The sequence below is a fragment of the Dermacentor variabilis genome, chromosome 10 (assembly GCF_050947875.1).
Source record: "Dermacentor variabilis isolate Ectoservices chromosome 10, ASM5094787v1, whole genome shotgun sequence".
In the NCBI taxonomy this organism is placed as follows: Eukaryota; Metazoa; Arthropoda; class Arachnida; order Ixodida; family Ixodidae; genus Dermacentor; species Dermacentor variabilis.
Genome location: NC_134577.1, coordinates 119,033,236 through 119,050,193, shown reverse-complemented (window position 1 = coordinate 119,050,193; position 16,958 = coordinate 119,033,236). Strand labels below are relative to the sequence as shown.

General features: G+C 46.9%; 1 protein-coding gene across 2 annotated transcripts in view; it reads left to right on the top strand.

The window, feature by feature from the left end:
- Nucleotides 1–16,958, top strand: part of LOC142560922 (uncharacterized) — a 384,720-nt gene that overhangs the window by 220,914 nt on the left and 146,848 nt on the right. For both annotated transcript variants that reach the window (XM_075673344.1, XM_075673343.1), the window contains exon 19: nucleotides 772–924. In XM_075673344.1, the coding sequence (XP_075529459.1) occupies nucleotides 772–924 (153 nt within the window). The remainder of the gene's footprint in view (nucleotides 1–771; nucleotides 925–16,958) is intronic.

Below are 16,958 nucleotides of genomic sequence, written 5' to 3'. Positions count from 1 at the left end.
CGACGTTTACTATCCATTTTGCTTAGTGTAGTGTGTGCATCACAGTTGAGTGCACAAACATCTTGGCAAGAACTCTCGTGCCAGCAGTGGGAATTGAGTGGAGTGAGAGTGTGCAGCCAAATGCACTGCACGTCAAAGAACCCTTCGTGCATGATGTCACATGTGCGCTGGTCATAGCGGGACAGCACAGTGGCAATGATGCAAACAGCGAGGATGGCACAAGTGCATCTCGAGTGTCCCTACAGTTATACTGTAATAAAGAAAAAAGTACAACTTAAATTAACATGTAGACACTGATTAGGAACATTGCTCGCATGCTCTGGGCTTGTGCATTATTGGATGTTCCATGAATTATTCTTTACGGAGTTACTGCAAGCTGCCACCGTGTGGTGATGCTGTCAGCAAGAGTCTCTCAATTTCTTGGATAGAATAAAATAATCGGTACTTGGATGTTCATGCTCCCACGAGGCGCCGAAAGCATCCACGGCCACATAATGGAATGTGCACTGCCCCGATACCGATTGGCCCTGCGCAATGCCTATCCACTATTGTTGCTGGAAATAAATTTTCCATTTTCGTTACATTATCTGGCATGTAACTGACTTTTTGTACCAGCCTTCCGATTGAAAAATGGAACGTAGGCTGTATTGATATTTGGCTCTGAGAACATATTGCTTATTAGTTTACTTGCCCTCTTAGTATTGCCTATTCTCGTTAATTATTCTTTTCATTAAAGAAAACAAAGTAATTATGTTACCGTGGTGTCTGCAGCCAACAGATCCAGCAGACGTGTCCGGCCAACATCCAACAAATGAACCCATCTCGCTGTTCACCACTGAGGAGGTCGAGGACGACGACCTGTTTGCAGCACGCACCCCACCTGCCCAACTGGCTGATAGCCAGAGTGCATCGTGGAGTGTGGGGGTGAGGCCACTTTGCTCAGTAACAATTGCACGATCACCTTTTGAGCTCCATGTCGCAAGGTGCAGCACTGGTACCTGTGGTACCACTGGTTCTACTACCTATAGAGGCTCTACTACTACCTATAGAGGCTCTACTACCTATAGAGGTTCTACTATCTATAGAGGCTCTGCAAGCCACAATACCACTGTCACAGGGGCATTCCAAAGGCCGTAAAACCTATTGACTCAATGGAATTGTAGGCCCTGCTACACAAGTAGATTCGGTGGCCATCAAGTCAATATTGTATTGATATGACAGAGTTACGTAGAACTCCACCGAAATTTCAGAAGGCCTTCGAGCAGTGAATGCAGGCACCCTCGTCAAAGGCTTGTCTGCACTAGCGCACAAAACGTTTGCAAAACGTTTGAAGAAAAATAGCGAGAAACTCTTTACCTTGCAAAAGACTATTTTTTTGTAGAAATAAGGGCCACTCTTGCGCCATAACAAAAAATGCCACGACCAGCAGCTTCAGTGTTGCTATGATCTGACAAACACAACTGTAGCACAAGTAGAAATAAAACATTCCATAGTGGCATGAAAAGCCGTATAGCATTTAAGATGCAATACTTTATATTTAGCATGTAATTTTCAAAGTTGGGGGGGGGGGGGGGGGCATTTTCGGGGGTGTGGAATTATTGCTTGCAACAGTGTCAGATTACTGAAAGTTCATGACGTTCAAGAACATTGGTACAACTCCTTTGAGCCTAAATTCTAGTTTGAGAATTTTGAAAGCCTTTGGCTCAATAGGCGCTGTTGCTATAGCTATCTTAGACCAGCCCTTCAAGCAGGGGCTACGTATGCATATTTGAATGGCGGCACTATAAAGGTTTAAAATAGCGTAATGATATTCATGTGCAGCATGCAACATTACGGTAATGGTGTAAGCTGTGGAGCATACTGCAAACAAATCTTTCAGAGCAATGGAGCTCTATCACAAAAAGCAAACTAACATGCCATCTTTGAAGGATAATACAGAGTGCACGAACCAACACCAAAAGTCTGTTAAGGGTTGGGACATGGGTCTTTGCAAAAGGTCAGTATAAATTAATTTTTCCTTTCTGTTATTTTTCACATCGACATATCAAGGCATACCTGTTAGCAAAAAACTAGCACAAAACGACGTGCTGTTGAGGAATAATATACTGTATTTATCCTAAAAAATGCTCAGTTTCTCCATGAAAATGCTGGAAAGGCCTGTCTTGTGCTGTTCACCATTCTAAAACAACTTATCAGGGCCAGGCCATCTTGGTCTCGTTTAGAAGACCATCTTTCTGGCTTGCTTTTCTGGCAAAAGCAAGCCTACGATGCTCCTTCTGAAGAAGGTTACCTGGTTTTGCCACTTGAAGTAGATTTCTTTGCACTGATGTTAGTTTCTTACAGTTTTCTCGAATAATTATTTTTGTATAACAATTATGGTAAATTAGTGGAATATAATAAAGGACATAAAAAACAAAAGGATGGGTGTTTTTTTTTTTGTTTTTTTTTTGGCAAGTCCAAATTTTGCAAGAAACCTACTTTTGCCATTGTTACAAGTCACAAATTTTGGAAGTGGCACTGTCTCCCTGGTACTCGTTCAGTTGTCTTAATTATTTTTTTCCTTAATGATAGTCGCAGAGTGCAGAACCACAATAATATAGTGTTTTAGGACATGGCAACATTTTAAAATCTTGTAGAAATAAAAAAGAAGTCACATTTGGAATGTTGTAAATTTTAATTTTCAAAACTTCATCTAAAATTTAGGTGCAGTACAACCAATCCATACAATACAAGCATTAAAATGCCAAGTTACACTCTTGGGACATTCAGAAATATACCTGCTTAATTCTAGCGCTCTTTCAGCAGTGCATTTCTTGCATCCTAACTCCAAAATTTATGACAATTTTTTTTTTCCATTGACTCAGAAAAAAGTTCATTGCATATTTTCAATCAGCTCAGAACATCAAATACAGTAGAACCTCGTTGATACATTCCTGTTGGGTACGTTTTCTCGGCTACATTTGCAATCGAGAACACAAAAAAATGACCCAATACAGTGATATTTGTTCTTTACCGGCTCATAGGTTCCTGGAAAACATGATTTTTTGATGTTCAGTATGACGCCAAACTGTGATTGCATGATGCGTTTTCTGGTCGCTAGATCCCATGTAAACAAGAAAATGTGTGAGGTGCGCTCAAACGAGAACAGTATATGGCTGCCTGCCGCACCAGCTTCACCACAATACTCATCCGCCTGTCTCTCGCGAAAACACCAGCATGCACTCAGTTTCTCATTTATGTACCAGCAAATCTTCTCCGGGGTCATCACATGTGGCATTCACAGCCATCATCACCAATCCTATTGCGGTAACAATCTTCGCCTATCTGTTTCACAGCATGTGGTGCCGTCGAAAACGTATCGGCCGCTTTTGATAGGTGACAACTGAAACGTGCCGCCATTCCCTGCTGCAGACTGCGATCCTATATGTTTTCCGGCCGCTAGATCCCATGTGAACAAGGAAAGGCGCGAGGCGCACCTGATCGAGAACAGTATTGGGGGCGAGCTCCACCACTGGTAAAGCTGGTGCCACCATCGACGTGACGTGGCATGAGGGATCACGTGGACACAGCGGCCGCATCGGCTGCTTTGGAACCACCGAAGTGAGCTGAAAACGAAAGTTTAAAGTCCCACCTGCACTGCAGTTCTGATTAAATGGTGAGGCTTTCCCACTTTGGGTGTCTGCTTGACAACATTTGAAATCACTATAATAGGTAGAGGCTGCCTTTGGAGGCGTGCAGCATGGTAGGCTGCTGCTCAGTGCCGCAGTGCCAGACGTACGCAACAGAGCCTGGTGTCAGCCTTATTCACACGTAGCTGCAGGACAAGAAGCTGCGTGAAGCTTGGCTCGTGAAACTTAGAACCGGCAAACAGCCGTCGGCTACAACTTGGGCATGCAGCAAGCACAGACGCAAGGAAGATTTCTGCTACAGCGCCAGGACTGCAATGTTCTGTGAGTAGTAGAAAACGCGCACTGAGACGTTCGCCCACGCTCGGCTGCCCAGCTAATGTCACGACGGTTTGGTCTATAAACTTGTTGATGCTAGACACTGGTAAGTTTACTGGAATGGAAAGGGAGTGGTAAGAAGCACATTAAGCAAAGGCATGGCATGCAGTCATGTTTGTGTTATGAATTAATACACTGGATTAAAATAAAGAAGCAGTGCGAAATCACCTACTGAGTGTATACAGTGCGACGCAACTTTAGAAGTAATAGTGAAACATCGAAGAAATTAGAAGAAAAAAATATTGAATCGTCGCGACGACACAACACAGTCGCCGTAAGCATCGAAGTCCCTTGTTAAAAGGAATTGTTTTTGAGCAGCTCTGATCATGCCCACGCAACAATGGTTGCTTGTGGATTGTCAAATGCTCATATTCTGCGGCCTAAAGCTCACAGCACGGTGTGAAAACGCGCTCAGTGAAGGCGAAACATTGTGCACGTACATGCATGCAGACCCGTAGTTGGGTGCCGTGGACTCGTGCGATCACTGCATGCATTGAGGCTTCGTTCTGTTATCACCATTAGGTTATACAGACCGCCCACTATAAGAACATATTTCACATAGTTTGTGCTCCGCGATAGCCGACCTTCCACGCAAGCCGGTTCGGGAGACTCCATCGCGGCGACCACGTGCAGTGGCTTTCACTGTATGTATTCAGTAAAGAGATAGCGTCTGTAAACAATTCTTTGCTTTCAGTTTGCCCAAGTTATTTTTTCGACAGTAATAAAGTTCCTGCATTTTGAGAGTACTTACAGAAATGTACAGGAGGGCTGCCGCGTGGTGTTTTTATTAAGCGCCATAAGCCAAACCTATGAGGGGCGCCCCGTGTAATCCCTCATACTACGCAAGGGAGGCACTTCCGACCGATGGCAACTCCGTAAGTCCTCGCCCCCGATATAGCTGCCCGTTTCACATGAAAACACCAGCATGCACAGTTTCTTATTCCAGTATGAGCACAAGTCCTCCTGGGTGGTCGCATGCTGCATTCACAGCTATCGCCACCAAACCTATTGCGATAAGCATCTTCACCTTTCTGTTTTACAGCACGTGGTGCGTAGTGCACTGCATGCTTTTAGTAGGCCATAATCCAACCGCACCGCCATTTCCTGCTACAGGCAGTGCGATGTGGGCGCCTCGTTTCGCTTCGGTGGCATATCCGGCGTCCCCAACAAGTTCAATTTTGTTTTGGTTTCCCTATGCCCTCTTAAAACACCACGCAATAGGAGAACTACAAAACGCATCTCGAGCCACCGGAACACCTTCAGCTGGACGCGCATCGTCTTGTCCCGCAACGATTCGCGCGACACTTTGCATTACGTAGGTGTCAACAATAGTTGAGTTTGTCAAATTTTTTGGTTACTTTGGATCATACGTTTTCCCACTCAGTACGTTTATTCTCATGACTTTTTACAAAACTTATGAACAAGGTTCTACTGTGTTTGCTGAAAATTCCATGTGTCTGAAGTGAATTCGCAAGTTCCATAGACTGTCACACCAACCCACAGCCATCGAGTGTTTTTCGAAGTATTGGAGTAGCAGCAGGCCGCACGGTGGTAGTGCATTTGCTTGCTTTCATTGTGGCAACCAGTAGGCTTGATTATCTGTTTTTATGCATCGCTTGTGCAAGGCGAAATTCAAGAGCAATCGTATGTGCTGCGTGCCGCAATACACCAATAGAGCTGGGGCAAGTGAAGTGTGCCTCCACTCGTTTTCCAAAGATGTGGCAAAGAAGAAAGAATGGGTTGTCATGTTGCTAAATGGCAAGCCGGTCACACCACCGATGAAAGTGTTCAGTGCGCATTCCGTCGCCAGTGACTTCTTCTGGAGCCACCTAGTTAGAAAAATGAAAGCTTTTTGCTTATGTGCATTCTTTTATTTCTTTTTCTACGGAGAATCAATATGTTAGGAAAGTAGAGTTTGCGACAGTGTATTGCAGCAGCCCAATCTACGGCGTGGCTTTGAACCCGAGTATATTTATTCAGTGGAACCCAGCTATACCGAACTTGCAAAAAAAAAATGCCTATCATTTCGATATAGGGCAGAATTTGATATAAGCCTGCTAAAGAATTGAACGTCATAAAAGCACATACCATTTATAAAATTACTTCCTTGATGAAACTAGCTTAGTTTCGCATGAAATAGTTCTGTATTTTCTTCTGCTTGGGCAATTTCGCTGCCTGCAACACACGCACTTCTCCACATTGTCTAAAGAGTCTGAGCAGCTGAGGCCATAGCCTTCCACATTCGCGCAGAAGCACCAGACTAGTGCAAGTGTACAAATCACCTCAGAGGATGTGGGCAAAGGACTGTCGTTGCTTTCCACATTGTGCCCACTTTCACTTGTGCTCGGTACGATGTCGGATATGTAGTCTTTGTTTTCGGGCTCTCCCGTGGTCACACCACCATCATCTGCACTCACTAACTCTTCCACCATTGATTCGTAAATGGCTTTCGGACATTCCGGCAGCTCGCTCCAAACTTTGCCAACACTGGCAACAGCTCTGTCGCACTCATCCGAATTCGCAGTCATCACCGGGCACGCAGAAGCCGGCACATCTGAAGCAATTTCGGATTAACCACTTGTACATGGCCGTACGTGCTCGTTGGGTGCCATGGCCACCAGGTCGTAAGTTTGTCCCCTTTAGCCCTAATCTCCCTCTTATTCTATAGTATCGTACTGAGAGTACACCTCTGATTCTTGCATGCTGCAGGGACATCCGACTTCTCATTGCGTTCAAGCCGATTTATGATTTCAAGCTTCACAGCGAAAGGCAAATTCTGCCGCTTCATCGCTGCAACACTGCGGGAGAAGGCCCACAAGGCACAAACACAATGAACCAGAAAAGCAGCGCCATCCCACTCGACGAGGGCGCAAGAGCCTCTGATTGGCTGTCTGAGTAAGCACTGCAGGCGGGCCAGGATCATTTTTTGGCAGGGGGTGTGGACAGCTCACCTAATGCCCCGCTCACGGTAGGGAGAGCGGTTGGATGGAGCCGCGGCATTGGGGAAACCCGGCGACACAAGGGAAAGCCGACTTCTGGGGGCACTTTTTCGCTGCTTGTTGTTCGATATATTGAGAGCTGCTGCTATTTTTGTTCGATGTAAGCATAATTTTTGCTGTATTTACTCATTATAACTGTACCATGTTCAGAAATTGTTCGATATGCAGAATAATTCGATGTAAACTGGATCGATATAGTCGGGTTCAACTATACGTGGACGAGCTTCGTAAGTATTTTCTCAGCTTTCGCCTGCATCAGCTCGTAGTGTGTGGTTGCCACGTTGTCTCGATCGTTTTGCCAGAAACGCATGTTTTCGTTCTCGCCGCAACCCATCATCCGCCGCGTGGCCAAGCTCAAGCTGCGCACTTGTGGCAAGCACAACAAAAACACACGAGCATTTAAAATAAAAACTGATATGTTAATAGCACTTTGTCACAGCTCTAGATAAATGCTACATTAGATCTACGTGGGTGGGTGTTGCAAGTATTTGAACGTGTTTCACTGGCAGCAGCCCGCAGTGTGGTCTCCGTTGTTTCGTCCCGTCAGAAATGCATGTGTTTACGTTCTGGGCTGCATCCCCTGCATTAACGCACAGCAAAGCTTTGCAGCTACAGTGGCCGCGAAAACAAGATTGGTAGAACATAAAACACGGACACCGAATTCGCGGCGTGAGCGCAACAAGCTTCTGTCGTGGCTCCTCATCATTTGAACGATAATACAACTGCACCAGCAAAAAAATAAAGCAACCGGCATGGCTTTCTTTATTTCTGGGCCTTCAGACTCATCATCAACAGCCTCTTTTATGTACACTGCAGGACGAAGGCCTCTCCCTGCGATCTCCAATTACCCCTGTCCTGCGACAACCGATTCCAACTAGTGCCCGCAAATTTCCTAATTTCATCGCTCCACTTAGTCTTCTGCCATCCTCTACTGCGCTTCCCTTCTCTTGGTAACCATTCTGTAACCCTAGTGGTCCAACAGTTATCCAACCTGCGCATTACATGGCCTGCCCAGCTCCTTTTTTTTTCTCTTAATATCAATTAGAATATCGGCTATACCCGTTTGCTCTCTGATCCAAACCGCTCTCTTTCTGCCTCTTAACGTTATGCCTAGCATTCTTCATTCCATTACTCTTTGCACGGCCCTTAACTTGATCTCAAGCTTCTTTGTCAATCTCCGAGTCTCTGCCCCATATGTCAGCACCGATAAAATGCACTGATTGTACACCTTCCTTTTCAATGATGATGGTAAGCCTCGAGCCAGGAGCCGACAGTGTCTGCCGTGTGCGATCCAACCCATTTTTATTCTTCTATGAATTTCCTTCTCATGATCAGGGTTCCCTGTGATTAGTTGACCTAGGTAAACATACTCCTTCACAGACTCTAGAGGCTGACTGGCGATCCTGAACTCTTGTTCCCTTGCCAGTCTATTCATTATCTTTGTATTCTTCATATTACTCTCCAACCCCACTTTTGCACTCTCTCTGTTTAAGTTCCCAATCACTTGTAACTCATCCGCAGTGTTGCTGAATAGAACAATGTCATCGGCAAATCGAAGGTTGCTGAGATATTCACCGTCAATTCTTATTCCTAAGCCTTCCCAGTTTAATAGCTTCAATACTTTTTCCAGGCACACAGTGAATAGAATTGGATAGATTGTGTCTCCTTGTCTGAGCCCTTTCTTTATAGGTATCTTCCTACTTGTGCAGAATTAAGGTAGCTGTGGAATCTCTGTACATATTTCCAAAGATATTTACGTAGGTGGTCTGAACTCCTTGATTACGTAATGCCTCTATGAATGCTGGTATCTCTACTGAATCAAATGCCTTTTCATAATCTATGAAAGCCATATAGAGAGGCTTATTTACTCTGCAGATTTCTCAATTACCTCATTAATGACATGGATGTGATCCATCATAGAGTATCCCTTCCTGAAGCCAGCCTGTTCCCTTGGTTGACTAAAGTCCAGTGTTGCCCTTATCCCATTAGAGATTATCTTGGTGAATATTTTATATAATACATGGAGTAAGCTACAGTAAAACCTCGTTATAACGAAGTTGAAGGGGGGTAGTAATTACTTCATTGCAACCATTAGTTTGTTATAGCCACTATCCATTTCTGTCCACAATTAGCAAGTAACAGAGGACGTACTCACCACCACATCTCACAACAGCCATCGCAGCGAAAAAAAAGCAAGTGAAAAAAAGACGGCAAGTAATTGCTACTTTATTTGCGCCAAACAGCTCATCACTGATTGATCAACAGCACGCCAACTGGTGGCTCACTTCGCAGAAAGTCCTTGATAGATTTTTGCCACGTATTCTTCAGGCAAATGATGGCTTATAAAGCTGCAGCCACTATTTCGAGTCTGTCGTCGCCGTCCTCGTGAGTGCCAAAAAAGCAGCGCAGCAGATCTGCTGCATTCAGCGCTTGTGCGGGCGTCGGTACGTCGGGTTCGCCAATATTAGGCTCAGGACTGCTGTCGACACATTCGTCACTGCCGTCATTTGGCATCCCCATCACCGCGCGCACAATTTCTGCCTCCATTAACTCTTCCGTCGTCACCGTGTCAGCATCGTCACTGACGTATGTGCAGAAGGTGTCGCAGTCAGGCACAACGCCGGCGTCAAGGAAAGAGTCCCACGACGCTAGGGCTTGGTCGCCCGCAGCACCGTCGTTGGTGGCAGCACTGAAATCTTCGCGGTAACCACCACTGCTGACGCCAAATGAGGCATGCCTGTAGCATCTCGATCACCATGTACAAGTCTATCGTGGATTCACACTTCGTACTCATATTGAACAGAATCCAGTTGATCACACGCTTGTGTAGCTCGACTTAAAGTTCATGATAACTCCTTGGTTGAGGAGTTGCACAACTGCAGTGCAGTTTGGCGGCAAGAAGCATTGCTGATGATATTATTCTGTTCATCTTTCACTGCATACAACTTGGTTTGTCCTATGCCAAGTTTCCTTCTCTGATTTCAGGCTGCGTCCGTTTTTTATGGCTTCTTCAGTCTTTCTCACATTGGGATTTCAAATATCACTTATTTTCAGACTGACTCCAACCCAATAAGTAAATTTTACTAGCTCGACGTTTCGGAGCCTATTCAACTCCTTCTTCAGGGGTTGTTCTTTGGGGGTGGAAGTGTGTGCAGCTTTTAAAGGGTCTTTCGTTAAAAAAAAGAAAAGGAGGGCAGATTATGGAAGGTGGGGAGACACTTCACAAATGGGAAGTGGGGGAAGTGAAAGGGTGAGATGGTTGCAGGGGTGTTGGTCAGCTGCGTTGACCGGTGCTGGGGGAGCTTGACCTGCGAGAGTGCCGTTGACTGAAGGCGGGGGGGGGGGGGGGGGGGCTATCGGGAATCTACCTGGCTGGGCATCCTTTTCTTCTCTTCGTCATGTTGCCAAGGCCATGGATATACACCGAGGGTAGGTTGCCCTTCACGCAGTTTGTTACCCCCGTATTCTGAATGTGCCATATGTCCCCAATGAATGTCCCCAGTAGTAGTCTTTTTCGCGAGTTCATCTGTTTGAAAGATTTGGATTTCTTAGAAAGCAATTTTGTGGTTAGTGTCTTCAGAGTGTTCGGCAATGGCACTGCGTATGCGGGTGAATGTTCTGATGTCGTTTTCGTGTAGTCTGATTCTTTCTTTTAGATTTTTGGTTTTCCTGATGTACAACACCGGACAGTCTGCGCAGCTGATTTTGTAGACGACGCCTTGAGCTTTTTCTTTTGGCGGACAATCTTTTGGTTAGGGAGGAGGATATTGAAGATGTTTATCAGTTTGTGCACAACTTTGAGGCCTTTTTTTTTTTTTCAACATTCAGCTGAGAGCTTCGCTGGTACCTCTGACGTATGGGATGGGCACTCATTTCTGGGGTAGGGGAGAAGTCAACGGCTGAAGGTCCTGTAGTTTTTTTTCTTCTTTTTTGTTGTTGGGTTGTTTTTCGAATGGAGTTCTCTGTGTAGCCATTCCTTTTAAATTCATTGAAAACCATTCTCTTTTCTTTCTTTTGATCTGATTCCGATGAGGAATGAGTTTCGGCTCTTTTTAATAAAGAATTTACAACAGATGCCTTGTGGTTTGCCAAATGGTTGGTGAGGTAACTCGAGAAGCGGTTGGCAAAGAACGAACGCTTTATTAAAGGTTAGCGTAGCTTTTATAGCCTTTATCTTGCGACGCCGCCGCAGCCACTGCCCATTCACAAGAGGCATGGCCGGTGAATCTAACAAAACAAACACGTGTCAGCGGCCCGTGCTGATTCACAACAATTCTTCCCCCTTAAGGAGCGAAGTGGTCCACTGGCCGGGGCTTCCGTTTTGACCTACGCAGTGTCACTTCAGCGTGGTCAGTCACTTGCGTCTCGCTGGTAGCACCCTCGGCTTCGGCCTGCCCATCTGACGGCGTTCGAATGTCGGTGCCTACTTGAGCCTGACTGTGACTGCTGTCGTTTCCTTGAGACTGCGATTCTGCCGCTGCGTTCTGGCTGCCTTTAGCTGTTGGTACTTGCATGGGGGCCTCAGGTTCCACCGCTTCTCCTCCCATGCTGGTTCTCCTGGTCTTTAGCTGGTAGAGGTGGCGGCGATGTTGCTCCCCATCTGCAGTCTTTACCGTTGCCATTCACGAGCCTTCGGTGGACTTTACCGAGCCTGGTTTCCAATTGTCACCCACTCTGGAGTTCTTGAACCAGACGTCTTTGCATAGCAGTTGGCCACTGTTGCACGCACCTGCAGAAGGGAATGGTCGTGACACGACGTTGTGCAATAAAGAACGTGGCTAATATCCGAGAAGCATAGAAGCTGGGGTTTGCCTATTTGGCAAGGGAGTGCGCCGATAATGCGAAAGAATGTGGTCCAGCCGAGCTTGCAAACTGCCGCGTGTGTTTTTGTTTAACCCTTGTTTGACAGTCCGTACTGCTCTTTCCGCCAGGCCATTAGACTGCGGTTTGTAGGGAGCTGTCCGCAAATGAGCGATGCCATTGCGCTTCATAAATGCCCTGAACTCTTCACTAGCAAACTTTGGCCCGTTGTCTGTCACAAGGGTCCTCGGCAAACCGAACCAGCTGGACATAGTCTGCAGTGCTTCAATTGTCTTTGCCGAACTGGCGGTCTTCATGGCGGTAACCTCGATCCATTTCGTATGGGAATCAACCACGATCAACAACATGTTACCTTCCACAGGACCCACAAAATCGACATGGACCCTAGACCATGGCTCCTCTGTGTCCGGCCAAGGCACGGGTTGTCGGGCAGCAGGCATGCTGCCCCATTCTATGCATGTTGGACATGCGTTGACCAGCTTCTTAATGTCCCGATAGAGCCCTGGGTACCAGAAAACAGAACGTGCCAGGTTCTTCATAGCCGTTATCCCTTGATGTGCATCATGCAGCATACGCAGCATTGACTGCCGCGCACTTGTTGGAATAACTGCTCGATGGCCCCAGTACACAATTCCATGGCTGTACGTCAGTTCGTATTTCCTGCGCATGTACGTGCGTGATGGCTCCTGAGCAGGTTGCAAGTACCGTGGCCAGCCATTCTGAATGTACTCACGGACTTGCGCAAGGTCGCTCTCGTCAACAGTCATCTTAGCCAAGTCACTCGCCGACAGAGGACAGGTATTGAGGTGCTCGGTCAGAAGAACATACTCACGAGTGTCATCTTCTGCAGCCTTAGTGTTGATATGCTCCTCCCACACCGGTAAACGGCTGAGGGTGTCTGCAGGAATCAATGTCTTTCCTGGCTTAAACTGAATTTTGTAGTTGTAGGCGCTTAGCAAGAGGGACCAACACTGAATCCGGGCAGCGTCCATGGCGGGAATGGGTTTGTCATGGCTGAAAAGGCTCAGAAGAGGTTTGTGATCTGTAACAAGCGTGAAATGATTCCGAAGCAGATATTCCCGGAACTTTGTAACTCCGAAGACAACAGTGAATGCCTCTCTTTCAATTTGTTCGTAATTACACTCAGCAGCTGAAAGTGTTCGCGACCGGAACCCAATTGGTCGATCTTGCCCATTTGCTCTGTGATATAGCACTGCGCCGGCGCCACACAACGACGCATCGGTTTCCAAGATAAGCAGCTTACTTGGATCGTAGTGTGCCAAGAACTTAGCTTCCTCTAGCAGCCGCTTTGTTGCTCGGAACGCGTTATCTTGTCTCGCTCCCCACTGCCAGCGTATGTTCTTTCTTAGCAGCCCATGCAGCGGCTCTAGAACAGTAGCCAAGTTTCCCAGAAACGGGAGGTAGTTGGTGACGAAGCCCAAAAATGCCTGTAGTTCCGTAACACCGGTTGGCTTCAGCATTTTCATTATTGCAGCAGTGTTGTCCGTCTTAGGTAACAATCCGTTCGTAGTTATACGATGTCCCAGAAATTCAACTTTTGCTTGTCGGAACTTGCATTTCTGCGGATTCAGCTTGACACCGTGTTGCCGGAAACATCTGAAAACACGCAGCGTCTCACGGTTGCCGAGTTTCTCCGCGACTGCCACATTGTCCAAATATACTTCAATGCCTGGAATGCCTTGCAGGATGCCGTCCATACGTGTCTGAAAAATCTTAGGAGCAGAGGCTACACCAAAAGGAAGCCTATTAAAGCAAAACAGGCCTTTCAGAGTGTTTACGACCAAGATCTTCTTTGTTTCCTCGTCAAGCGGTAACTGACTGTAAGCATCCTTCAAGTCGATGGTGCTGAATACTTCACCACCATTTAGGTTTGCAAAGATATCCCTTATTTTTGGCAATGGGTACTGCTCCGTGACACATGCAGCATTTGCAGTCACCTTAAAATCGCCACACAACTGAATGGAACCATTCTTTTTTGATAATGGGAACCAGAGGTGTGGCCCACTCTGCACTGTCGACAGGCGAGAGAATGCCATGCTTAACAAGTCTGTCTATTTCATTTGACACTTGCTCCCGCATTGCATATGACACAGAACGTGCTTTGCAGAACCGCGGCATCGCATTTTCCCGCAACCGCAAATGGACTGCGGGGCCATCAATTAGCCCTAGACCTGGCGTAAACAAATCGCCGAACTCCTCTAAGAGTGCGCTAACCAAAGGACTGTCAGGGACATTTTGCTCACCGGAGGTTTTCTCGCCGAGAATGCTGAGGACGGGCCTTCCACTACGCTCAAATGCGCTGATGACATCGTGCCCGCACAAGTTCGGGCCATCGCATTGCAGTACGGTTAGAGTTGCATATAGGGTCTTGGCCGCGTACAAGACCGGAAGCTTCAGCTGACCCCTCACGGGAAGCTTGCCAAGAAAGCAGGACTACTGCAAGGACGTCTCGCGGAGTACAGGCCAGGCATGCCGATGCTTGCAGTATGTTTTCCACGTAATGATGGAGACAGGCGATATGGTGTCCACTTGCATTGTCAGTGGAATTCCGCTCCAGCAGTGGGTGCGAGCCACGGGCTTGACCCAGCTTACCGACATAGTGTACAAACTCAGTAGACAAAGTCCATTGCCATCGCTCTCTGAAGAATGCTCCTCACAAAGGGCCACCCCTTGTTTCCATACACACATTTTAGCTAGGTGCCCTTTACGTCGGCAGCGAAAACACTCTGCCCGGCGAAACTTGCACTTTGATGCCTTGTGCTTAGTGCTACCACAGCACGGGCAAACGACATCTTCGCTTAGTTGAGAAGTGCTCGGATGAGTCTTGTGGTAATACAGTTGACCTTGGACCTTGCTTCTCACGGCATGGACATCACCATAATCCTGTGTCCTCTCCATGAATGAATGAATGAAACCACATTTATTCCACATTAAAATGCGCCGAAGACGCTGCGGTGGAAAGAGGAGGGGTGTTATTTCAAAAGGGGAAGGGTAAGGCTGCCTCCGTTTTATTAATGAACGTCCTGGAGGCAGCTAAGTAAGGACCGCATGACGCTTGTGGCTGTCGCGGAGCCGATCGCCGACGGCTGGTGCTGCAGGGTCCTGAAGGAACAGCAGCAGTGCTCGCCAGAGCTCGATGGCATGGTCCGGAGACGTGATGTCCGGGCAAGCCCAAGTCCGGAGAGAAGGCCAGGGTCCCCGCTGTATGGTGGCCAGGGCATGAAGCCTTGGTGGGATGTAGAGGGGACACTCCCAACAAAGGTGGTTTAGATCAGCACGACATGTGCACATGGAACAGAACCCACTTACGGGTGGTGGTGTGCTGCCCTTGTGGAAACGGTTCAACAAGGGAGGAGTAAGGAGGGTGCTTGTCTGGATTCTCCGGAGCAAGACTGACTCCATACCATGCTGAATACACCGGTTCTCTTGTCCTCTCCATGTGATCCAACGTTGAGAGCTGCCATCTCGGCTGCTAACGCTATATCTTCGGCTTCTTTCAGCGTCAGCGAAGGTCTTGCCAAAAGCTTCCGACGAACGCCGGCATCACGTAGACCACAAACAAGTCTATCTCGTAGCATTCTGTCCCGTGCCTCGCCAAAGTTGCAACTGCAGGCCTTCTTCCAAATTTCCACAATGAAGTCCTTTGTTGCCTCGTCGGGAAGCTGGCATCTGGTGAAAAACTTGTAAGACTCCGCTATTTCGTTGCTCTGTGGCGCAAAGCCAGCAGTTCAAGCAGCTTCTCGTAGGTGAGGTCTTGAATCTTCGACGGCGCACACTGTACCATTATTATGCCGATTGTTGCCATGCTTAAGGCTGCCGTTAGCAGGGCTCGTCGTTTCTTCAAGTCAATGATTTCGTAAGCTTCAAAGTAGGACTGCAGACACACCAGGTAGGCGTCCCAACTGTCTTCCGTTTCGTCGAAACCCGGTGGTCTGGCGTGGGCCGCCATGTAGCAGGCACGGCCCGGTGGTAGGCAGCCTCGTCGCCACTGAAGTAACTCGAGAAGTGGTTGGCAAAGAACGAACGCTTTATTAAAGGTTAGTGTAGCTTTTATAGCTTTTATCTTGTGACGCCATCGCAGCCACTGCCGATTCACAAGTTGCGTGGCCGGAGAATCTAACAAAACAAACACGTGTCAGCGGCACATGCTGATTCACAACAGTCGGATTCGAAGTGAAGCTAGCAGTTTGTGTGGGTTGGTTTTCGGTAGGCTGAAAATTTTAGAAAGCCGTCTGTTCGTGTTACTTGTACATCAAAGAATGGGAATGTATTTCGCTAGAATAGCAGCTTAGGCTTGTTGGTTTTCCCTCATGATGTTAACAGCGCAAAACATAGACGGGACACAAGACAAGAAGACGACACCACTAGTGCCGACATTCAACAATGCTTATTTGAAAGAAACACGGCTTCTCATACCATTGCCCCCACGTGTCGTAGTCACGTGATTGCACATCATGTGAATCATGCACTTTTTTTGCGCTCAAGATAGTGGTTGTACGTGCAAAAGCTCAAGCAAAAGCTCAAGTTCTTTTTTTTGTTAGTAACAAGGACGGCATGCTAACGCATTGGTCACAAAGTCTGGCAACCTGAGCTGCCTCAATTATCTCCCAAACCAGCTGGTCATTGTGTTTTTTCAGTACTTCACTGCCTCTGAATTCTGCGGCACTAGCTTTTGAGGGGCAATCCCTGACATGGATACCTAGATTCGTGTTAGCCTTCTCGATGCTAAGTTTATGTTCCTTTAGTCTTTTGTTTGTGCATCTTGAAGTTTGCCCTATATACTTTTTTCCACATTTCAAAGGTATTGAATACACCACTGCTTCTATGCAATCCACAATACGGCTCTGGTGATTTATCGTGCATCCTTGCTGCTTCATCGGCTTTTCTGCACTGACGCGTTGGCAGAGGCTTGTTTTACCTGTTTTAAATGACATGCTGTCATGGTTGGCTAATTCAGCAGATGACAAGAAGAATGGAAAACGAAATTAGTCTTATGAAATACACATCTAGTTTAGTTGCATGGCTGCCATTAGAGCTGTCCTAGAACTCTCGGTTGTTGCTTACCATATTTTAGAGCAGTGCTGGCACAATTTTGTGGTTTTGGCGGCATTGG